General features: G+C 44.2%; 1 protein-coding gene across 1 annotated transcript in view; it reads right to left on the reverse strand.

Moving 5' to 3' along the window:
• Nucleotides 1–5,600: 5,600 nt before the first annotated feature.
• LOC121553260 (NK1 transcription factor-related protein 2-like) overlaps nucleotides 5,601–25,210 on the reverse strand; it is a 28,965-nt gene continuing 9,355 nt past the window's right edge. The window contains exon 2 of the mRNA XM_041866281.2: nucleotides 5,601–6,549. Coding sequence (XP_041722215.1) covers nucleotides 5,927–6,549 — 623 coding nt within the window. The 3' untranslated portion in view covers nucleotides 5,601–5,926. The remainder of the gene's footprint in view (nucleotides 6,550–25,210) is intronic.

The following is a 25,210-nucleotide window of genomic DNA, read 5'->3' on the forward strand; positions in this document are numbered from 1 at the left end:
GAATATAGGCAGAGGCATGCATACACGATTCGGTCTGCCTTCTCTGCCACCTGCTATCCTGGTTTATTACACTCTCCTGCCTGTCCATTACCATCAAATAGATAAGAAAATAAACAGGGACTGTGGATGTAATTTTCCCGCTTTTCCACCTCAGGCATATGAGGACACTGGTAACATTAGCGTCTGACCTTGCCCCAGAGAATACTATCACATGAATTTTAAACAGGATTCCTCCCTCCCAGACCCAAATGACCCCAACAGACACCATGGACAATATTAAGTGCATTGTCATTGGCTAGCCTCCAGCTAAAAGCCGGTGGAATCCTGAATGATGCTGCCTTTCATCAAATATTGATTAGAAGTGTTGACAGTACATTTTCTCCCTGCTTTTATGACTGTGTTGGAATGAAACACTGTGCACTACGACAGGGACCAATAATTTACCAGCAATGTATACATAGCAACAAGACTCCTTGCAAAGAAGCAAAACAGAAGAGTGAAAGTTATGTTTTTTCCTATAAGCTACAAGGATATCGGAAGTCAGTGTTTACTTGATGTCAACACATTACATATGTGAGTTTTTGTAAACAACTAGAAAGACAAAATAATGCATTTTGTTGGCACAGGAACATTTACATTTTCCTGCAATGTGAGTATAGGCTAAGAGTAAGACTTCAAGAGTATATCTTGAGTGTGCAGAGAGAGAGAGAGAGAGAGAGAGAGAGAGAGAGAGAGAGAGAGAGAGAGAGAGAGAGAGAGAGAGAGAGAGAGAGAGAGAGAGACCGAGAGAGAGACCGAGAGAGACCGAGAAAGGTAGAAGAGCTGCCAGCACCTCTGTGACATGTTGACAGTCCTCAGCCTTTGACTGCGGAGTCTTCCATCTGTTCGACAAAAATGTGTCAACCCTCCAGACGTCAAGCTGATGTCAAGAGTAAATTTGTCTCATTTCACAGTTCTACCAACCTCCCTCCCCTTCCCTTCACAATTCTCCACTGCCCTCAGAAGACATGGCATTAATTAAAATAGTTCGCCCACAGACAGAGGACTAACAGATCAAAGGAGTCAGTGTGGTAGAAGCTTCCTGTAATTGAAAGCTAGGTGGAGCCATGTGGCCATGTATCACAGTACTATAGCCCTGGTTATTGATAATAGTACATGCATATGAGGTACAGCATATCTCACATAGGTGGTCTACCACAGTATATACCCTCTGGCTGCTCTACAAAGATAGTTCATCCTCCAAGGGCCCCTACAAGACACACACACCTTACATCTGTAGCAGTATAATAATGTCAGCCATAAATGGTTAGTTCTTCTGGAAATAGATGTGCTGCACATTTGATGCTGATAGTTTACGAATGGAGAGCTATGGAGAGCTATGGAGAGCTATGGAAGGTATGGAGCGCTATGGAGAGCTATGAGAGCTATGGAGAGCTATCGAAGGTATGGAGAGATATGGAGAGCTATGGAGAGATATGGAGAGCTATGGAAGGTATGGAGAGCTATGGAGAGCTATGGAGAGCTATGGAAGGTATGGAGAGCTATGGAGAGCTATCGAAGGTATGGAGAGCTATGGAGAGCTATTGAAGGTATGGAGAGCTATGGAGAGCTATGGAGAGCTATGGAAGGTATGGAGAGCTATGGAGAGCTATGGAAGGTATGGAAAGCTATGGAGAGCTATGGAAGGTATGGAGCACTATGGAGAGCTATGGAGAGCTATGGAGAGCTATGGAGAGCTATGGAAGGTATGGAGCGCTATGGAGAGCTATGGAGAGCTATGGAGAGCTATGGAGAGCTATGGAGAGCTATGGAGAGCTATGGAAGGTATGGAGCGCTATGGAGAGCTATGGAGAGTTATGTAGAGCTATGGAGAGCTATGGAAGGTATGGAGAGCTATGGAGAGCTATGGAAGGTATGGAGCGCTATGGAGAGCTATGGAGAGCTATGGAGATCTATGGAAGGTATGGAGCGCTATGGAGAGCTATGGAGAGTTATGTAGAGCTATGGAGAGCTATGGAAGGTATGGAGAGCTATGGAGAGCTATGGAAGCTATGGATTGTATGGAGAGCTATGTATAGCTATGGAGAGCTATGGAAGGTATGGAGAGCTATGGAAGCTATGGATGCTATGGAGAGCTATGTAGAAGTATGGAGAGCTATGGAGAGCTATGTAGAAGTATGGAGAGCTATGGAGAGCTATGTAGAAGTATGGAGAGCTATGGAGAGGAATGGAGCGCTATGGAAGCTATGTAGAAGTATGGATAGCTATGGAGAGCTATGGAGAGCTATGGAAGCTATGGAGAGCTATGGACGCTATGGAGATCTATGGAAAAGTATGGAGAGCTATGGAGAGGAATGGAGCGCTATGGAAGCTATGTAGAAGTATGGAGAGCTATGGAGAGGTATGGAGAGGTATGGAGAGCTATGGAGAGCTATGGACGCTATGGAGATCTATGGAGAAGTATGGAGAGCTATGGAGAGCTATGGAGAGGTATGGAGAGGTATGGAGAGCTATGGAGAGCTATGGACGCTATGGAGAGCTATGGAGAGCTATGGAGAGCTATGGACGCTATGGAGAGCTATGGAAGGTATGAAGTGAATAGAAAAGTGGGGTAAAAGAGGGATGGCCTTGGTATTCTTCTTCTCCTGAAGATCATGATGGATCATCAACGACAGTTTGCAATAGCAAGTTGAGTTGAGGCCAGGGTGAGCATTCCTTAGCACTGTTAAACATGTCTCTATAAACACACGCACACACACATACACACACACACACACACACAAACACACACACACACACACACATACATACACACACACACACACACACAAACACACACACACACACACACACACACACATACATACACACACACACACACACATGCATACACACACACATAACATACACACACACACACATACATACACACACGCACGTCTTACAAGCTTTGCTGACCTCTCATAGTTGCGGTCAGTGGTGACATTCCAGCTTCTCCGTGTTTGTGTTATATTTACATTTTGACTCAGAGTTACACCATGTTGAGGTCAGTGACCAACCCTGTAGTCTACACTGACTGCTTATATTGCTATGTACACCGCATTATCTGAAGTACTTTGGTTGAGGTTACAGTAATACTGTGTCACAATTATACATTCATGTAAATGGATGTTGACTCTCTAGCTACTGAAAACAAAGCAGTTTACTCTAACATATATTTGAGTTGAACTTGTGTATTTATAGTCAACAAACCATTATTAGATAAGCAATATTACTAGCATACAAACTAGGTAATCAATACCAGTGTTTTGAAACCAAGACATACAGTTAAATCTGTGTTGATTGTGTTTTATCCTCATGCACTCACCACTAATTGGGTATATTAAACAATGTGAGAAGATGGCGACCCTCTGTGGTTATAGTGTGTAGTTGAAGCATGTAAAGAATGATGTTAGTGTGAGTGCTTACACGTGAAGTGGGCCCCCTGAAGTCTGACCTTTTTTTGTCCACGTGATGGCAGTATATACATATTTTTCAGAGAGGCCTCATTGATAAAAACATAATTACAATTATCTGCACTAAAGAGAGCAGACTTTTCACTAAAACAAAATAATCAACTTATTGTGACCCAAAAAGCATTTCACCAACATTCATCTCAAATGCATTATCACCACAAACATGCACCCTAGTAAATGTTAATGATTTACCTGAATTCAGCAATTGAGTCAGTCATTGCAAACTAAATATTATTTGTAGTGGAGTAAAAAGCAAATGTGTGACATCAATAACATGGAGCTATACTGGCCAGAAGGAGGTATTGAGACAAGTTAATCTGATCTGCATTTAAACCTTCTCCACCAACATCCCATCCATTATCGTAGTTCATTCTGTGACAGTCTAAATTCTCTCTGTTTTTGCACAATTAATTATATCTTGCTTCTCAGTAGCAACAACAAAAACCATAATTCATCACATATTAGGACTCTATATATGTTATACATACAGTACCATTCAAAGGTTTGGACACACGTACTCATTCATGGGTTTTTCTTTATTTTTACTATTTTCTACATTGTAGAATAATAGTGAAGACATCAAAACTATGAAATAACACATATAGAATCATGTTGTAACCAAAAACGTGTTAAACAAATAAAAATATATTTTTGATTTTAGATTCTTCAAAGTAGCCACCCTTTGCCTTGATGACAGCTTTGCATACTCTTGGCATTCTCTCAACCAGCTTCATGAGGTAGTCACCTGGAATGCATTTCAATTAACAGGTGTGCCTTGTTAAAAGTGAATTTATGGAATTTCTTTCCTTCTAAATGCGTTTGAGCCAATCAGTTGTGTTGTGACAAGGTAGGGGTGGTATACAGAAGATAGCCCTATTTGGTAAAAGACCAAGTCTATATTACGTCAAGAACAGCTCAAATAAGCAAAGAGAAATGTCAGTTCATCATTACTTTAAGACATGAAGGTCAGTCAATCCAGAAAATGTCAAGAACTTTGAATGTTTCTTCAAGTGCAGTCGCAAAAACCATCAAGCGCAATGATGAAACTGGCTCTCATGAGGACCGCCACAGGAAAGGAAGACCCAGAGTTACCTCTGCTGCAGAGGATAACTTCATTAGAGTTAACTGCACCTCAGATTGCAGCCCAAATAAATGTTTCACAGACTTCAAGTAGCAGACACATCTCAACATCAACTGTTCAGAGGAGACTGTGTGAATAAGGCCTTCATGTTCGAATTGCTGCAAAGAAACCACTACTAAAGGACACCAATAATAAGAAGAGACTTGCTTGGGCCAAGAAACACGAGCAATGGACATTAGGCCGGTGGAAATCTGTCCTTTGGTCTGATGAGTCCAAATGTGAGATTTTGGTTCCAAACGCCGTGTCTTTGTGAGACGCAGAGTAGGTGAACAGATGATCTCTGCATGTGTGGTCCCCACCATGAAGCATGGAGGAGGAGGTGTGATGGTGTGGGGGTGCTTTGCTGGTGACACTGTCTGTGATTTATTTAGAATTCAAGGCACACTTAACCAGCATGGCTACCACAGCATTCTGCAGCGATAGGCCATCCCATCTGGTTTGCGCTTAGTGGGACTATCATTTGTTTTTCAACAGAACAATGACCCAACACACCTCCAGGCTGTGTATGGGCTATTTGACATAGAAGGAGAGTGATGGAGTGCTGCATCAGATGACCTGGCCTCCACAATCCCCCGACCTCAACCCAATTGAGATGGCTGAGGATGAGTTGGACCGCAGAGTGAAGGAAAATCAGCCAACAAGTGGTCAGCATATGTGGGAACTCCTTCAAGACTGTTGGAAAAGCATTCCAGTTGAATCTGGTTGAGAGAATGCCAAGAGTGTGCAAAGCTGTCATCAAGGCAAAGGGTGGCTACTTTGAGGAATCTAAAATCTAAAATATGTTTTGATTTGTTTAACACTTTTTTGGTTACTACATGATTCCATGTGTTATTTCATAGTTTTGATGTTTTCACTATTATTCTACAATGTAGACAATAGTTATGTTTTTTAAAGAAAACCCCTGAAATGAGTGGGTGTGTCCAAACTTTGACTGGTACTGTATATGTTTTAATTTACATGTGTTCATTTCAAAATTTGCAGATATGAACAGTGAAATCCTGTGAGTGAGACATCATACAAACATACAGTAAGTTTGTGGGGTTGAAATGACATGGAAGCAACGTTGATTCAACCAGTTTTTTGCCCTGTGGGAAGAGTCTGAAGTTATTCTTCTGGTTATCATTTGACGGTGCAGACTGATGCCTGTCATGATGTCTTTCAACAGACAGTGTTAAAAATTACACTTTTGTGAGAGAGATTCCAATAGCTAGTTATAATCCTATCATGGTGTGTCCATCCTCAAGTCACCATAGACGAAGTAGGTCAGGTCTCATAAATGTGGGGTAAAGTAGGACGGCTGAAGATGATAACCATTGGGTGGGAAGGGATGTAACAGCCCTCCAGTTGACGACAGATGAACCGCACCAGCATTATGGAAGATCATATTCCCAGAGCTGAAGGACGGGAAAGTTTGGTAACTGGCTGAACTCGACACACAAGTCACAGGACATGGGTTGACGCTGACCAAAGAGGTCGACCCGGGCGTCATCGTGCTGTCCGCGCCCGGGTTCTGTTTCTTCCACTTGGTTCTTCTGTTCTGGAACCAGATCTTGACCTGCGTCTCGGTGAGGCTGAGGGACAGAGCCAGGTTCAGTCTGTCACACACGGACAGGTATTTCGTAGAGCGGAATTTGTTCTCCAGAGCCACCAGTTGTTCGTATGTGAAGGCAGTCCTAGCGCGCCGCGGCTTGACGCAATCGTGATCCGAGCGCCGCCGTTTGTGAGGCGTGGGGTCATGTGTGGCTGAAGTTTCGGCGCTGCTGCTGATGCAGTCCCCACCCCCCTCTTCTTGCTCCTCTGGCTCAGTTGTTGAGTGTACTGAAAGTGGGTTGTTGACGGCTGCCTGGTGCTTGAGATCTGCGCTACTTGATTGGTCAGTCCCTGTGTCTTCGCCTGTGAACACAAACATGAACATAAGCACTGTAAATGGGCTTTCCAAAAGCTAAACAAATTCTCAGCAAATTAGATAATGTTTTTGATTTCATACATAGGGAAATAAGATCTTAAAAGGATTCCTGTTGTTGAGGAAGCTCATACATGCGCAAAACTGTAGGCCCTAAGTGGTGCTGAATGGACAGCGCCACCCGACCGCACCTCTTCTCTAGATACATAACTTCCACCTAAACGACGTTTACAGTAGCCTATTTGAGATTAGTCTCCCTAGGCAGACGCGTTGCCTTCTACAACAATGTTCTACGTCTGGGACTACCGAGACTAATTTGAGATCCATGCGTAAAGTAAGAATGAGGAAAAATAAAGGATTATCCTTGAAATTGAAAAGATAAGTATATTTAAGACTGTCTGAAATCGCTAAAACCAATAAATAGTCTAAAATAGGCATACCTAATAGCATAACTGTAAAATGTATTTGATTAAAATCAGGGAGTTGTGCGAGTGGAACGAAACGAGGGTTAAGAAGGGTACTATGGGTGGCTTAGCCTCTAATCCCTAAATAATGTATTAATCACAAATCGCCTCAAATGTCATGTTGTGGGAAAGAAATCCAGTCCAAATTCAGCTCCACCATCTACCTATGACGTGCTAATGGAGTTTCATATTTATTGGTGGATCGATAAATCTAATCTATTTAAAGGGAAGTTTTAATCGAACCATATTTAGGATCAGACAGGGATGTGGTTTGAAGTTTGTACCTGCAAGGTGCTGGAGGGAGATATGCAGGATGCAGTAATGGGATATCGATCAAAGCGAACGGAGGCATCCTCAATGGGACGATTTAAACAATTATCTGGCCAGCCTGTCCCAATGCCAATCACACACCCGGGCTGTGGGAGAAACCCTTTGTGGGTTTCTTAAAAGGAAACGTAGCCTTGGAAATTAAGGGAAGGTCATATAGAGATGACAACATTTTATCTGATCAAAATAGCCACACTCTTAGTTGGTCAGTGAACCAAGAAGCTATAGGTGTTTCTCATATTGGCTATTAGGCCTACGTCGTATTAAATTAACTATGGACAGATTATATAATTTATTGTATCCCTATGTTGAAAATAAATTATATGGACATTATTCATGTAATAATGCGAAACAAATATATTATGCTGAACTGAACGAATAAAACACGCGACATGGGCTACATACGTTTGTTGATGCTCTATTTTCCCGTAAAACAAAACAAAAAACTGCGGGTATACCTGTACCAAAAATAAATTATTGTCTGTAGTTTTGTGAGATCTTTACCTGCTTCCATGCGCACAAGTGGCGGCTCTCCATCTGCGCCAGCGTCCTCTTCAAAACGTGCCACTCGTACGTTCTGCGAAGGAAACTTATCCTTTGTTGGGAAAAGTTCGCATATCTTCTTGCTATTAAATTTATTTGGGTCCATTATATCAATTATAGAAAAAGAAATCCTATGACTGGATGTCATTTTCACGTTAGACTCATTGGAATCCAACATCCTTTAAAAGCCCTCCAAATTGATCAGTGATAAGAGGTGAGAACTCTCGCGCGCTATTACGCATCTGGGTAGTCACTTGGCATACTTTCTGCGCTTCTTTAAACGTTGGTTAAACTGGTCAACTGTCTGTCCCATAAAGTGCACCTGCCCTCAGATTTCTCTGTCAGTCTGGCCAAGTGACGGTCGATGAGTGAGGAGAGTGAGATCTTTAAAGCTTCTCCTCTCTGCTCGATTCGAAGACGCGGTTTCTGGCTCCCACGTGACAGCCACATTAGCCTTTCACAAGACCTCCTGTAATTGACTTAAATATTTTCGTCGATAATCACCTATATCATTAAATCCAATGATATCCGACCTGTTACCGAAAGTGAATAGGTGACAGGTTGCTAAATAAAACTGTCTGTGCAAACCTGCTGCCATGGAAATAATAGGTGATACAATCCTCTATTTCCCCTCCATGATTCGTTTTTTAAATAGTATTATTATTATCTGTAAAAAGTTTGAATGTTTCAAGTTTAGAAAATGTTGGTTTGTCATTTTTGACATATAGGCTAATTTAGCTGTTGCTGTCTTCAAAAGGGACACCAAGAAAGCCTTGTTAGTTCACACAACAAAAAATAAAGCGAGACTTCAGTCAGCATTACGCATCTATTGTGTTTGTTTGGGATAGATAGTATTTAGTTTGGTTTGTTTGGGATAGATTTCCAATACTAATAAATGTGGATAACACAACAGTCCTGTAGTCTAATTATATCTTAAAGTGGATGATTTATTATACAAATTAACTATGATGCACATGATTACAGGCAGGTCTGCCCCACAATGAGCAAACGCATCTACAGTATGTTGTCTGATGATTTTCTCTCGTTTTGTGATTTATTTATGTTCACAATCAATCGATTGGTACTAAAATCTTTGGGATTAGAATTGAATGCACAGTGACATATGATTGTTTTAAACATGGAAGCCTAGCGATGGCCGAAACGGTGAAACCAGCACTGGATCAATATTCCCAGCGGGTGTCAGACACTGATAAAACTGGCCATCATTACAGAACGTCGTTTTTCGGTCAGGAGGCCAAGCCATAACTAAACTGTAGCCTATTAGAAGTATTATTTGTTGATTGACCCTTTTAGATCATTTTATTTAATGATATTGAAATTCATTTTTAGTAAACAATGGTCAAATACTGTGCATGCGTGTTTAGGCTATGTGCACCATGCAAGTGTAGGTATATTATGTAAAGTAGGGCCTATTGTCAATATCCTGTAAAACTACAGCACCACCTAAGACACCACTCTGGGTAGATGGAGGCTAAAGTGACCTATTGGCACAGAGAATGAGAGGAGCGTGGAGATAAAGCAGACTGGAAGACTGCTGGTGAAAGTGATGTCCTAACCATGTTGGTGCAACAGTTAAAGATGGACAGAAGATGGGCAGAGGAAGAGAGAGGCTGTTTTGGTGCAACCTATTTCTTTCAACATGCCACTTACTTTTCCCCTTTGGTTAAACCTAATAAATAACATAAATACAAACTAAGATTTTATATTTTTCCAATTATATTTTTTTATTAGGAGGTATCTACAGTATCCACATTTCTTTAACTGGATAACAAGCATTTAGATCAAATTCCTGTAAATCAAGATATTAAGTTTGTTCCATAAGATTAAGTAATGACTCCAAACACTTTCTTTAAATACGATTTTCACATTTACTGGCTACAATATTGTAACCAAGTGACTATCTCAACAATGACCTTACCATGCTCTTTAATATCACATGCACTTACACAAGTTTCATTTAGAATTCAGTGCTGGCAGTTGGCTCCTATAATAATGGAATCAAATAAAAAAACGGAACAAATTAACTGGAATGACATTCACTCTCAAGGGTGGCCAAAAATGACAAACTGAAAGCCACGCCCCCAATAAGCCATGCCCCAACTCTTCTGATAGGCTGCCGTCGCTATATTTCCCCCACCACTATGCTATGCGCATGTGCATGAGTAGAATGATAGATCATTCTTCTTCTTTTGGATGCTGAAGATCTGCTGCACTTGAGTATTCTGAGGTAGTTTTACTTACAAGCTCTGGAGCTAGTTATGACAGTCTTTACTATAACTTACTAAAAGTGAACATTGTATCTTGTATTGTACTTTTGATTGACTATTGATTGGACTGCTGTATTTGTATTACTCTGATTATTATATTATATATTTTATAAAGTATACATTTTGTGTAAGCTTTTCCTTTCTCAGCCCACAAAAAAAACAAAAAGAAGTTAACCCAAACTAAGAAGAAGTTATTGTTAACCCTGGCTCGAGGGGCAGTAATGTCTCTGTTAAAGAGTGAGTGCATGGGATAATTTGAAATAAAAATTCCATAGCTCCCGCTTCCGGGTAGGAATATCAAGTGACAGTCTCTACCACAGAAACTTACGTGAGGTCCTACCTGTGCACTCTTATGGGTGAAGGAGGCAAACAAAATCGCTATTACACTTTGGTTCCTGTCTATGTTAGTGAGGAAGGGGACCAAAATCAAGTTTACACACTGTTAAACGATCTCCCAAATTATTCCCCATCTACAATTTCCTCCCTGGTCCTGTGTAGTTTATGACTATGGGTGATTACTATTCTACATGGTTGCTTTGTTCCTGCCAGTCGTAGTCTGGTGGACTGACATGATCCATAGTAGTTACATAGTCAAACATTTGTTAAAGCAGCCCCCTCCTGAGGATCCTGTTTGTCTACATTAGCATGTGTATGGCAATGGCACAGCTACAGTTACTGTGCGGGCTCCATATGAATAGAGCACTGCACGCTGTAGGTTTACAACTTCCTGCGAGCAGGCCCAGTGGCCGGACATCTGTTTGCATGAGGCCAGTACACAAAGCACGGCCCCGGGGACAAAGAAGGACCAGGTAGACATCAGAGGACGGTGACAGCAGCTGGCCTTGTATGAGTCCATAGTGGGCAGAGCCAGAGATCAGAGAGGGACCCCAGACCCAGCCAGAGCTCCTGGGGTGCCAGGGGGGCACACTTCCATCCAGGATCCCCCGCCAGGGCCAATAAAGTCATTAACTCACCAGGGAGGCTACCCCAGTCTGCTAAATGTCGGATAATTTGTCTAATGGCAGGAGTCACATTGTGAGGGGGGCTTCCATTGACAGGCCACTGTGTCTCTTTCGTCCTCCTGTCTCCCCTGTCCCACTGTAAAGTGCAGAACACAAAGAGGATCAGTGAGTGTTAGGTACTGTCAGAGCTACTTGTTACCTCCACTGTGCTTCCTAAACCCTAAAGCACTTATGGTCTCCTCCATGGCTTCACTTCCAGACTCTCAGGAATGTTTAGTCATGTTGCTAAGTACAGCCAAGAAGACAGAAACGCAAGAAGTGAATGATTATGTATGATTTATTATGGCTTTTAGTAAAGTTGAAATTATACAGATGGATACAATGATATAAACACTTGCTTTGTAAATTCAAACAAAGTTCAATGATTTCTTATTCTCCCAATACTGCAACCTAGCATAATGCCCAAGTTACTGGCTCCTTTTCTGATGTGAATTCAAGGCAAAATCCCATCCCCAGCGAACCAAACCGAGCCAAGCCATGCGCCATACAACTACCACCTCCCCTCACGCTGTGTCTGTGTTGGCTGCAGTGAAACCGTTGATCGATAGAAAACAACCCCCTCTATTAGCACAGGTTTGGTTATGCCTAGTATCCTCACCACACCTATGGGAACCACCAGACATGGAGTTGGAGACCTCTGCTTTAGTTTGACTGTGATTACAAGGTCAGTGGCATTGCCCAGTAATTGTCCTAACGGCCTCTGTACCTGTTTGGGGCCGTAATGAGAGTTTTTCATTACGGCCGGGACGGGTGAGTGCCTCTGGCAGATGTTGACAGGCAGCAGATGTGTAAAGTTGGGGGTGATTTGTAAAGGGGTTGACTCCATCGTCGGAGGGGACGGAGGGCGACGTGGGGGGGTGGAGGGGGGTGGGAGGGGTAAATTACACTGAGGGACACTGTCAGTCATGGGGCGCTCCTGTCATGATGAGGTAAAGGTCAGTTCAACACGTCCTGTTCACCAATAACAACTTACACTGGATGTACAAAACATTAACAACTGCTCTTTCCATGACATAGACTGACCAGGTGAATCCAGGTGAAAGCTATGATCCCTTATTGATGTCACTTGTTAAATCCACTTCAATCAGTGTAGATGAAGAGGAGGAGACAGGTTAAATATGGTTTTTTGAGCCTTGAGGCAATTGAGACATGGATTGTGTATGTGTGCCATTCAGAGGGTGAATGGGCAAGAGTGCCTTTGAACGGGATATAGTAGTAGGTGCCAGGCGCACCGGATTGAGTGTGTCAAGAACTGCAACGCTGCTGGATTTTTCATGCTCAACAGTTTCCCGTGTGTATCAAGAATGGTCCACCACCCAAAGGATATCCAGCCAACTTGACACAACTGTGGGAAGCATTGGAGTCAACATGGGCCAGTGTCCCTGTGGAACACTTTCAACACCTTGTAAATTCCATGCCCCTGACGAATTGAGCCTGCTCTGAGGGCAAAAAGGGGTGCAACTCAATAGTAGGACGGTGTTCCTAATGTTTTGTAAACTCAGTGTATATGCCATAAGGGGACAAAAAGAGAGAGAAAAACGTACACTTATTTTACTAAATACTCATAGAAGAATCTTCAGTAGATAGGCAACAGAGTAGATACAACAAACAACCTAGCCTACAGTGCAATGGACCAGGGTCTAGAGACCCCCACAGACTAGACTAGAACCAGATAAAGTACACTCAAAGGGTTATCCTATGGGGACAGCCAAAGAACCCTTTTAGGTTCTAGATATAACCTTTTTTTCCAAGAGTGTACTTTACCTGGTTCTAGTCTAGGGACTTTAATGCAGGGGAAATTAAATCAGTTTTACCTCATTTCTACCAGCATGTTAAATGTGCAACCAGAGGCAAAAAAAACTCTAGACCACCTTTACTCCACACACAGAGATGTGTACAAAGCTCTCCCTCGCCCTCCATTTGGCAAATCTGACCATAATTATATCCTCCTGATTCCTGCTTACAAGCAAAAACCAAAGCAAGAAGGACCAGTGACTAGGTCAATAAAGAACATTCATCTGATGGTATTGAGGAGTACACCACATCAGTCACTGGCTTCATCAATAAGTGCATCGATGACTTCGTCCCCACAGTGACCGTACGTACATACCCCAACCAGAAACCATGGATTACAGTCAACATCCGCACTGAGCTAAAGGGTAGAGCTGCCGCTTTCAAGGAGCGGGACTCTAACGCGGATGCTTCTAAGAAATCCCGCTATGCCCTCCGACAAACCATCAAACAGGCAAAGCGTCAATACAGGACTAAGATTGAATCCTACTACACCGGCTCCGACGTTGGTGTCACGTTCGTTTACAGACGGGACGGACCAAGGCGCAGCGTGATATGCATACATGTTTATTTATACTGAATAAACACCACGACAAAACAACAAATGAAACGAAACGTGAAGTCCAAGGTAGACAAACAACATACCTCACACAGAACAAGATCCCACAACCCACTAGTGCCAATAGGCTACCTAAGTATGGTCCCCAATCAGAGACAACGAGCTACAGCTGCCTCTGATTGGGAACCACACCGGCCAACATAGATCTACACGATCTAGATCTAAACATAGAAAATGCAACATAGAACATACCACACGGAAAATACACACCCTGACTCAACAAATACGAGTCCCCAGAGTCAGGGCGTGACAGTACCCCCCCCACCCAAAGGTGCGGACTCCGACCGCACAACATAAACATAACAGGGTAGGGGCCGGGTGGGCATTCCGCCTCGGAGGCGGATCAGGCTCAGGGCGTGACGACCACTTACTCTCCGCCTCCCTGTTGCGCCCCTGGTCTGGTCTGGACCTCGGCGCGCTGCTTCCCCTCTCCTTCCTCCCACGAAGTACCAAGCCCTGTCTGGACCCTGGTGTGGGAGACCCCGAACCTGGAGAGGGGCTGACGTCTGGGTCTGGACCGGAGCCGCTGACCGGAGCTGGACCGGGCACCGGTGGAGCGGACTGCTCTGGCTCCGGAGTGGAGCAGCTGACCGGTGCCGGACCAGGCACCGGTGGAACATGCACGGGCCGTGCCGGACTGTACACACGCACCACTGGCTTGGTGCGGGGAGCAGGAACGGGCCGCACCGGACTGGCGACGCGCACCACTGGCCTGGTGCGGGGAGCAGGAACAGGCCGGACCGGGCTGGCGACGCGCACCACTGGCTTGGTGCGAGGGGCAGGAACAGGCCGGGCCGGGCCGGCGACGCGCACCACTGGCTTGGTGCGAGGGGCAGGAACAGGCCAGACCGGGCTGGCGACGCGCACCACTGGCTTGGTGCGAGGGGCAGGAACAGGCCGGACCGGGCTGGCGACGCGCACCACTGGCTTGGTGCGAGGGGCAGGAACAGGCCGGACCGGGCTGGCGACGCGCACCACTGGCTTGGTGCGAGGGACAGGAACAGGCTGGGCCGGGCTGGCGACGCGCACCATTGGCTTAGTGCGAGGAGCAGGAACAGGACGGGCCGGACTGGCGACGCGCACCACTGGCTTGGGGCGAGGAGCAGGAACGGGTCAGGCCGTACTGGGAACACGCACCACTGGCTTAGTGCGGGGAGCAGGAATGGGCCGGACCGGACTGGCGACACGCACCACTTGCTTGGTGCGAGGAGCGGGACTGGGTTCCTTTATTAACCCCCGCTCCTTCTGCTGCCTAACCAGCTCCTCTCGCCGTGCCTCTACACTTTCCTTCTCCCTTTTAGCCTCCTGTAGCGCCTCCCTCTGACCGAATAACTCCTGCTCCCTCTGAACCAATAGCCCCCGTAACATGGTGGCCTCCTCTCCTAACCTGCAGATCCGCCCTTTAACGGCCTCCTGTTGCCTCGTCGTCCACACCGTGTGCCCCCCCAAAAACAATTATTGGGGTTGCCTCTCGGGTCTCCGTCGTCAGCACGGTTGGCACCGTTTCTCCTCTCTATACTGGGCCTCCACTGTCTCCTCCCAAGGACGGCGATCCATCCCAGCCTGAATCTCCTCCCAAGTCCAGGATCCCTTACCGTCCAGGATCTCCTCCCAGGTCCAGGCTGTCTGCTCCTGGACACGCTGCTTGGTCCTCGTTAGGTGGGATCTTCTGTCACGTTCGTTTACAGACGGGACGGACCAAGGCGCAGCGTGATATGCATACATGTTTATTTATACTGAATAAACACCACGACAAAACAACAAATGAAACGAAACGTGAAGTCCAAGGTAGACAAACAACATACCTCACACGGAACAAGATCCCACAACCCACTAGTGCCAATAGGCTACCTAAGTATGGTCCCCAATCAGAGACAACGAGCTACAGCTGCCTCTGATTGGGAACCACACCGGCCAACATAGATCTACATGATCTAGATCTAAACATAGAAAATGCAACATAGAACATACCACACAGAAAATACACACCCTGACTCAACAAATACAAGTCCCCAGAGTCAGGGCGTGACAGTTGGTCGGATGTGGCAGGGCTTGCAAACTATTACAGACTACAAAGGGAAGCACAGCCGCAAGCTGCCCAGTGACACAAGCCTACCAGACAAGCTAAATTACTTCTATGCACGCTTCAAGGCAAGCAACAATGAAGCATGCATGAGAGCATCAGCTGTTCCGGACGACTGTGTGATCACGCTCTGTAGCCGATGTGAGTAAGACCTTTAAACAGGTCAACATTCACAAGGCCACAGGGCCAGACAGATTACCAGGACATGTACTCCGAGCATGCGCTGACCAACTAGCAAGTGTTTTCACTGACATTGTCAACCTGTCCCTGACTGAGTCTGTAATACCAACATGTTTCAAGCAGACATCCATAGTCCCTGTGCCCAAGAACACTAAGGTAACCTGCCTAAATGACTACATGTCTGCAGCCATGACAACGATGAGACAGCCTATAGGGAGGAGGTCAGAGACCTGGCCGTGTGGTGCCAGGATAACAACCTCTCACTCAACGTGATCAAAACAAAGGAGATGATTGTGGACTACAGGAAAAGGAGGACCGAGCATGCCCCCATTCTCATCGACGGGGCTGTAGTGGAGCAGGTTGAAAGCTTCCAACAAACTATCATGGTCCAAACACACCGAGACAGTTGTGAAGAGGGCACTACAAAGCCTATTCCCCCTCAGGAGACTGAAAAGATTTGGCATGGGTCCTCAGATCCTCAAAAAGTTATACAGCTGCACCATCGAGAGCATCCTGACTGGTTGCATCACTGCCTGGTATGGAAACTGCTCGGCCTCCGACTGCAAGGCACTACAGAGGGTAGTGCGTACGGCCCAGTACATCACTGGGGCCAAGCTTCCTGCCATCCAGGACCTCTATACCAGGCGGTGTCAGAGGAAGGCCCTAAAAATTGTTAAAGACTCCAGCCACCCTAGTCATAGACTGTTCTCTCTGCTACCGCACGGCAAGTGGTACCGGAGCACCAAGTCTAGGTCCAAAAGGCTTCTTAACAGCTTCTACCCCCAAACCATAAGACTCCTGAACAGCTAATCAAATGGCTACCCGGACTATTTGCATTACACACACACGGTTTCAAGCTAAATAACTTGCTGCCATCCTTCCAGAGGCAGAGGTCTGTGTGTAATAGCTGGCAGCTGTGGTGGCTCTACTGTCAGTCAATGCTAGCATTGATTAGCCATTGTTCTGAGAAGGTCACATCATAATTCATTAACAATAATGACTCCCCCGACGCCACCTGCACTCCTTCACTCGATTGCCACGTTTAAATTACAAACGACTATCACGCTGCAGCGTACCAAACAATGAAGATGTATCCGCCACGTAAAGGCAAGAGCTATTAGTTACATTATTTAAATGGACCCGTTTAAACCTGGGGAACTGTCTTTATGAAGGGCAATTAGGCACTAACCATAATTGATAATTCTTACTAATTACAATTAGGAAATATAAATTGTGGGGACGGGATTTGTCATCATTGAGCTGTGGAAGGGGAGCGGCGGTGGATGAGGCAGAGCAGGCATGATGTAAAGTAGGGGGGTGGGGTGTCATTTATATCTATCTAGTGTAGAAACAGATTGTGTTTGTCCCTTTATATTTCTCCATTGACTGTTATCTCTTTTTTGTTTCTATGTCCTTGCCAAATACTACGTCGTTAGCTAGCTACAGTGGGCCTAAACTGCATCGGGAATTCAATAATGACACTGAATTTTTGTATGTTATCATTGGAAATTATTTAATGTGTATGGATGACAATCAAATGGGAGTTATAAAAGAGGTCTATTTTGTGTCTGTTCTTCTCATGGTGACATATGTCCAGTCAGTGTCTCTCAGTTTGGTCGATCATTTCGCATTAAGGATACAATACTGACATTCCCTCCTTGTGACTTTATCATGGACTATCCAGACCCTTGTATTCCCAACCTTGAATTAGAGATTTCATCAGAATTCAGGCATGAGGAGTTAACTGATTGATTGTTGGGTCATATTGGTTTAGTCCATTGAGCAGCCCACAGAAAACTAATCATACGTTCTCATACATGTGTGATCTGTCATTTGAGTCAGGTCAAAGTGCTAATGAAATATGTGACCCTGACCTCTGTGTTCTGTCAAAGTCAACGCTCACGACCTTTGAACTTGTTGTCTGCACCACTGAGGTAGTCCAAACCAAACTCAGTAACTGCCAATTTTATAGTCCATTTGGGCGCATAATCGTGATTGGGAGAGACAGTGACACAATCCAATTCATCATCCATTGGACTGACGTCTTGTTGGATGTGAAAGTATACACACACACCCCACACACACACACCCCTTTAGCCCTCAGAACAGCCTAAATTTGTCGGGGCATGGACTCTGTTGTCGAAAGCGTTCCACAGGGATGCTGGCCCATGTTGACTCCAATGCTTCCCACAGTTGTGTCAAGTTGGCTGGATGTCCTTTGGGTGGTGGACCATTCTTGATACACACGGGAAACTGTTGAGCTTGAAAAACCCAGCAGCGTTGCAGTTCTTGACACACTCAAACCGGTGCGCCTGGCACCTACTACCATAGCCTGTTCAAAGGCACTTCAATCTTTTGTCTTGCCCATTCACCCTCTGAATGGAAAACATACAGAATCCATATCTCAATTGTCTCAAGGCTTACAAATCCTTCTTTAACCTGTCTACGCCTACTCATCTACACTGATTGAAGTGGATTTAACAAGTGACATCAATAAGGGATCATAACTTTTATCTGGATTCACCTGGTCAGTCTGTCATGGAAAGAGCAGGTGTCCTTAACGTTGAGTACACTCAGTGTATCATTCAACCAATAGTCCGAGCTATACCTGCCTGTGTAGCCAACTAACCACAATTCACCCAATTCCACTGTTCTAATTGGTGATGACATCCTAAATCAGCTACATATGTAACTGTCCACTATGTACAGCTGCATCGCCAAAACAACATATGCATTAATGGCCTAGTGTCTCCTTTGTCGTGAGCTAAGATAGCGATCTGATTTGAAAACAAACACACTGTCATGGTGGCAGTGCAAATAGAGTAACTGAAAAGATCAGCTATACACCACTGGAAGGTAGGTGTGTCGACTCAGATGGCAGAGTCATGGAGCTTTATTGCTTTATTCACTGTGGATTTGAATTCATAATGGGATTGTATTGTGTGTGTGTGTGCGTGCGTGCATGCTTGCGTGTGTGTGTGCGTGCATGCCTGCCTGCGTGTGTGTGTGTGTGTGTGTGTGTGTGTGTGTGTGTGTGTGTGTGTGTGTGTGTGTGTGTGTGTGTGTGTGTGTGTGTGTGTGTGTGTGTGTGTGTGTGTGTGTGTGTGTGTGTGTGCATAGCGGTAAGGCGTCTGACTACTGTGTTCCTGTGTTGGCTCTAGTCCCTCTCTCTAAGTGTGTGCTGAACATCCACAGAGGTCAAAGGTTGTTGACTGAGTTAAGAGAGAGTTACGGGTAAAGATAAACTATTCAAAGACTCACACACACAGGCCGCTCACCCCCATCTCCCCTTCCTCCTCTTCCACACCCTAAACAGACAGACTGTCCCAGTCCCATTGAGACTGGTCTAATGTATTGGTAAATGGCAATGATTAAACTGAGGTGCATGGACTTGCCTATACCATGATGTATGAATGTTTCAAAGTATTATGAAATACAATATTCATCAAATAAAATGTGTAATATACCTCCACTAGTTATAATGCATAACTGAGTTGTTCCAAGTAATTCAGGAAAACATAGATTAATGTGGTACTTGTGCAACCATGTTAAATGTGAGTGAGAAATGATGAATGATGCGACCATGATCCTGACTGTGTATTTTCCTGTCTGGTCTAGACTTTACCGTGAGGGATGTGCCGCGCCACGAAGCTCCCGTTGAGGGCAGTTTAATTGCTACACTGAGCACTGGATAAGTAATGCTGCTCTAATAAAGAAAGTCTTCATCAGCCATTTCCCCTGATGATTCTCCCTCATTTCTCCCCTAATCGTTCTTTTTCATCAAACAAGGTCTGTGCCGTGTGTGTGTGTGCGTGCGTGTGTGTGTGTGTGTGTGTGTGTGTAAGAGCATACAAGCATGTGTGTGTGTGTTTATGATTCTTTTTGTTTGTTTGTTCCTTGTAGCCTGACTTCCATTTCAACCCCCTCCCTCTCAATGGACTGAGGATAACAGATTGCTAATGGAACTTTGGCAACACATGGCTGAGGGAACCTTTCCCTACAGTCTTGACAGTGACCTTTGACAGTGCACTGGATTACTGTTGATCCATCCACACTGTAGCTTCCCCAAGGCACACTCACCTCTGACACGTCACACTGTTGTTTGAATTCAACCGAAACGTGGACAGAAACCCCTGTTCAAAATAATAGGCAAGCAAGCTTCAATTGAATGGAACTGACCCCAGTCCGGGACAACAGTAAAGTGTGTAACATGGGGAGCTTTTAACCCATTGTATATTTAGGCAATAAGGCCCAAGAAGGTGTGGTATATGGCCAATATACCACGGCTAAGAGCTGTTCTTAAGCACGACGCAATGCGGAGTGCCTGGCCAAAGCCCTTAGCTGTGGTATATTGGCCATATATCGCAAACCCTTATTGCTATTATAAACTGGTTACCAACGTAATTAGAGCAGTAAAACTAAACGTTTTGTCATACCTGTGGTATACGGTCTGATATACCATGGCTTTCAGCCAATCAGAATGCAGGGCTCAAACCACCAAGTTTATAACAGGCAGTATGTACAGGTTCCCTCCTCCACAGCAACAATGACTACCACAGCCAAATAATAGCACAAGAATAAGTATCAGAAACAGATAGATTTAAAACTAAATAGATCTAACTTTCACAATCCTATAAAAACTAACTGTATTAGCTCCAGTCAGGATAAAGTGTTTTAACAGGGAAAGGGTGACCGTTCCACCCCCTAACCTTCACCCTCTGGCTCCCCATCCCTTGGCTCGTGTCTCTGTCAAAGACCAGGAAATGATTGGGACGGAATTGTTCTCCTTTAGCCACTGATAGTAAATCAGCATGGTCCCTCTCCTTTCCAATCCCCTCCCCTGCTTTCCTCTCTCCAGGGAGACCAGGGGAGCCGGGTGGCTGCCTCCAGATGCCTCCCCTCAGTCCCCTGCCACAGCATGGCTGGCCTCTGCAGGCATCACTACCCATGTGGATCTCGACCCTCTTCTTTCATCCCCCCCTCCTCTCCTCTCGCCCCTCTCTCTGCTCACCCGCAAATGATGTGTGGCACAAAATGGCTGCTGTGCACCACCCAGGTGGGTACTATTAAACACCGGTGGTAGATGATGTCCTTTACTAGATAATGTAGTGTTTTGAGATTATCTAAGGAGAGTGTTATCTGTAAAAGTAATCAATTCAGCTGTTAATTCATTCCTTCCTACTATCCATGACTCTAAACCTTTGTCTTCTGCTCCTCTGTCTGGGAAGAACGTCTGGTTCTGGCTCCTCCCCCATTCTAAAATCCCCCAATCAAAAGATTAATGTGTTTTTCTAATAAGGACAGTGTGTGCACAGTGTTTGGAGAGCGTCTGTGTTTATTTATGTGCTTGCGTTGCATGCATTAATGTGTGTATATGTGCATGTGTGTGTAGCACAGTGTCTATGTCTGTGTATTTATGTGAGTGTGTGTGTGAGTGAGTGTGTATCTCATTGATCAGTGTGATCCACTCGTAGTCTGACTGTTCTCCTAATCTACACTGTCCCATATTTCTCCCCATGCTATAACACACACACACATTTTAAATACTTTATTTAAATCCACAAATCACATTACAGTCGAGAAGGAATAAAACAATTCAAAGGACATGGATATCTGTACACACACACACACACACACACATCACCAAGGTGATGCCATACATATGAACTCTAAATCTTCCACTTTCTAAGAATTCATCATAAACTGTTCCTCATCATCCGTCTCTCAATTACAAAGTTGTCAACTTATTGATCAGCATTGTGACAGATATTGGGCAAATGTTACTGTAATGGTACCTACCGTTCATTATGGGTTTATCATTCATTTAAGAATGGCACAATGTCATTACAATAAATACTCTCTAGAGTCTAGATGACTCTGTCTATCCTAGAGAAGTTCAGAAATCTCTGCGATGTGTTTGTGAGTTATGGGACCTTTAGCCTGTTGAGTTAGAAGCTCATATTGAGAAAATTAGATCCCAGTTGTCTAACAGCCTGGCCACTCATGGTCCTCAGTAAACTCCCATAGATTGTGTTGCCGTGGTTTTTATCGACAGATCCCATTACATGAGTGTTCACATTTACGGCCACGTCCATAAACACTGAGGGATGCTGTCTGGGATGATGGAGACTCTGAGTGCCATTTGATGCTCAGCGCTCACTCTCTTTCTCTTTTTTTAGTCCCTCTTTTAACCTCTTTCTTACTTTCTCTCACAAACTCACACATTCTCTCTTCCTTTCATTATTATCACCCCCCCCCTCTCTCTCTCTCTCTCTCTCTCTCTCTCTCTCTCTCTCTCTCTCTCTCGAGACACATTTCCATTGATTCCACTGTATCTTTTTCGCTCTTCTCTGAATCGTTGCACTACCTTCAGATTTACTTTTGATGTAGAATTCCTTCTTAAAAACAACAGGTGCAGATGATAGGTAAGTAAACCCAGCCTGACGTCATGAGCTCTGTGTTTGTCAGAAGAGGGTGCTGTAACTTCAGAGATCGCATTCTCTTCCTCCAAAGAGGACCTCGTGTTCTGTTACACCGTTTATCCATTTTTATGTCTTTCTGCCTATCTTTCTACATATGATTAAGAACATGTAATGTTTAAATAAGGATATTTGTATGAACCATAGACCTATTTACATGTAAATAACAGGATTAACTGGGAGATGAGCAGAACTGTGGTTTTCAGTCATAATAAGCGGTTTGGCGCCACCCTCTGGCTATATGGTGTAATCTAGTCCTGTGAAATGCCAGGCAAATTGCTTTCCCAGAAAACTTCAACGCCACAAGTTACATCATAATCATGATGTGCTTTGGCCTACTTTTGGTTACTTAGGCCAGCTTTTACAATACTCATGTATTAAAAAATAAAATTCAGCCCCACCAACCTTGCAAATTGCAGAAACATGTGGTGGTTGTGTGTGTGTGTGTGTGCGTGCGTGCGTGCGTGCGTGTGAGTGCGAAGCTGGATACTGTACCTTCATTAGGTACATGAGAGTCATTGTCAGCACAGTTTGTTCCTTGGAGCCAATGAAGGACATTGTGCAACATTGTCAAATGATTACTGGGCTTAAAACATAGGTGGATTATTAGTACACTTCCCATGTCGAAAAGGTAATGTCAGGGATATGAAAGGCTACGAGCTGTTTTGCACACATATACACATACACACACACAAACACACACACTGTAATGGAAAACAGTAATTTATACGGTAATCTTAGCTATTATCAACAGTAAAAAACTCTGAAACGTTTTACTGCAGCATACTGTAAATTGTGGTGCATTGTGGGAAAATTGCTGTATTTCGAATGGTACTGTAATTCCACCCCACAGAATACAATACCGTACTGTACTGTATCTTTACAACAACAAAAACCTTTGGACCACTAATGGGTGCATGGTATTATTGTTTCTGTCTCATTAACATATTTTGAGGCGTGCCTGTGAGTGAGAATGCTGTACCAATTTAACTCCTATGTGGTTATAGTGACCCATCTATAAAAAAAAATATATATATATATAGGGGGCAGATTGGAGTGGTAGCCAGTCTTAAACCAAATGGTTGAGCATTTTGCCGTGTCCTAATGTCTGTTTTCCCTGTAGTCGCTGCCAGTTTGGAATCCTTTGTTAAGGCCTCTAGAAGTGCAAGTGATATTAAACGCCAAATATTTATTAATATGCTGTAATGTGTAAACACTTTACCTAGCAGCCAACCTGCTTGCACCAAATCCCTTGTAATTACAGTAAAACACTATAAAATATAAACCCCTCCCCTAAATCAATTTCATTCATTTATTCATTCTGAATAGGGTAGCATTTACTTTTTTACAGTATAATACAACCAATTTCACGGTATTGTACTGTGTGTCATTACACTGTACTTGCTTTGATACCGTATTTACACTGAACAAAAAAATAAAACGCAACACGCAACAATTTCAAAGATTTTACTGAGTTACAGTTCACATAAGGAAATCAATCAATTGAAATAAATTCATTTGGCCCTAATCTATGGATTTCACATGACTGGGAATACAGATATGCATCTGTTGGTCACAGATACCTTTAAAAAAGTAGGGGCATGGATCAGAAAACCAGTCAGTATCTGGTGTGACCGACATTTGCCCCATGCAGCATGACACATCTCCTTCACATAGTTGATCAGGCTGTTGATTTTCGCCTGTGGAATGTTGTCACACTCCTCTTCAATGGCTGTGCGAAGTTGCTGGATATTGGTGGAAACTGGAACACGCTGTCGCACACACGATCCAGAGCATCCTAAACATGCTCAATGGGTGACATGTCTGGTGAATATGCAGGCCATGGAAGACCTGGGACATTCCAGGAATTGTGTACAGATCCTTGCGACATGGGGCGGTGCATTATCATTCTGAAACATGAGGTGATGGCGGTGGATGAATGGCATGACAATTCAAATTGCCATCGATAAAATGCAATTGTGTTCGTTGTCCGTAGCTTATGCCTGCCCATACAATAACCACACCACCACCATGGAGCACTCTGTTCACAACGTTGACATCAGCAAACCGCTCACCTACACGACGCCATACACACTGTCTGCCATCTGCCCGGTACAGTTGAAACTGGGATTCATCCGTGAAGAGCACACTTCTCCAGCATGCCAAATTCTCTAAAATGACGTTGGAGGCGGCTTATGGTAGAGAAATTAACATTCAATTCTCAGTGGCTTTTATTGTCCCCATCACAAGGTGCACCTGTGTAATGATTGATCATGTTGTTTAATCAGCTTCTTGATATGCCAAACCTGTCAGGTGGATAGATTCTCTTGGCAAAGGAGAAATGCTCACTAACAGGGATGTCAACAAATTTGTGCACAAAATTTGAGAGAAATAAGCTTTTTGTGCGTATGGAACATTTCTGGGATCTTTTATTTCAGCTCATGAAACATGGGACCAACACTTTACATGTTGCGTTCATATTTTTGTTCAGTAATTTTAAATACAGAATTTTACTTGCAAACCGAGCTGCCTTTAAATTACTGTCAAATTCATGGTAACCCCTTTACAGTGCACACATACACACACAGACACACAAACACACACACACAATCTCTCTGGCCTGTGTGCTTGTTAAACATTGCCAGGGTGTATTGGCCATTTGAGGAGGGAGTTAAAAGAAGGTCAACATAACTGTCAAGACCTTCTCCAGGTGACAGACGTTCTCTAACACTTTAGCACAATGACCAGCTGCTGTTCTGGGTTCAGTGTGTGTATGCGTGCGTGTGTGTGTTCATGAATAGGTGTGTGTGTGTGTGTGTGTGTGTGTGTGTGTGTGTGTGCGTGTGTGCATGTGT

This window comes from Coregonus clupeaformis, chromosome 37 (genome assembly GCF_020615455.1).
Source record: "Coregonus clupeaformis isolate EN_2021a chromosome 37, ASM2061545v1, whole genome shotgun sequence".
Lineage (NCBI taxonomy): Eukaryota > Metazoa > Chordata > Actinopteri > Salmoniformes > Salmonidae > Coregonus > Coregonus clupeaformis.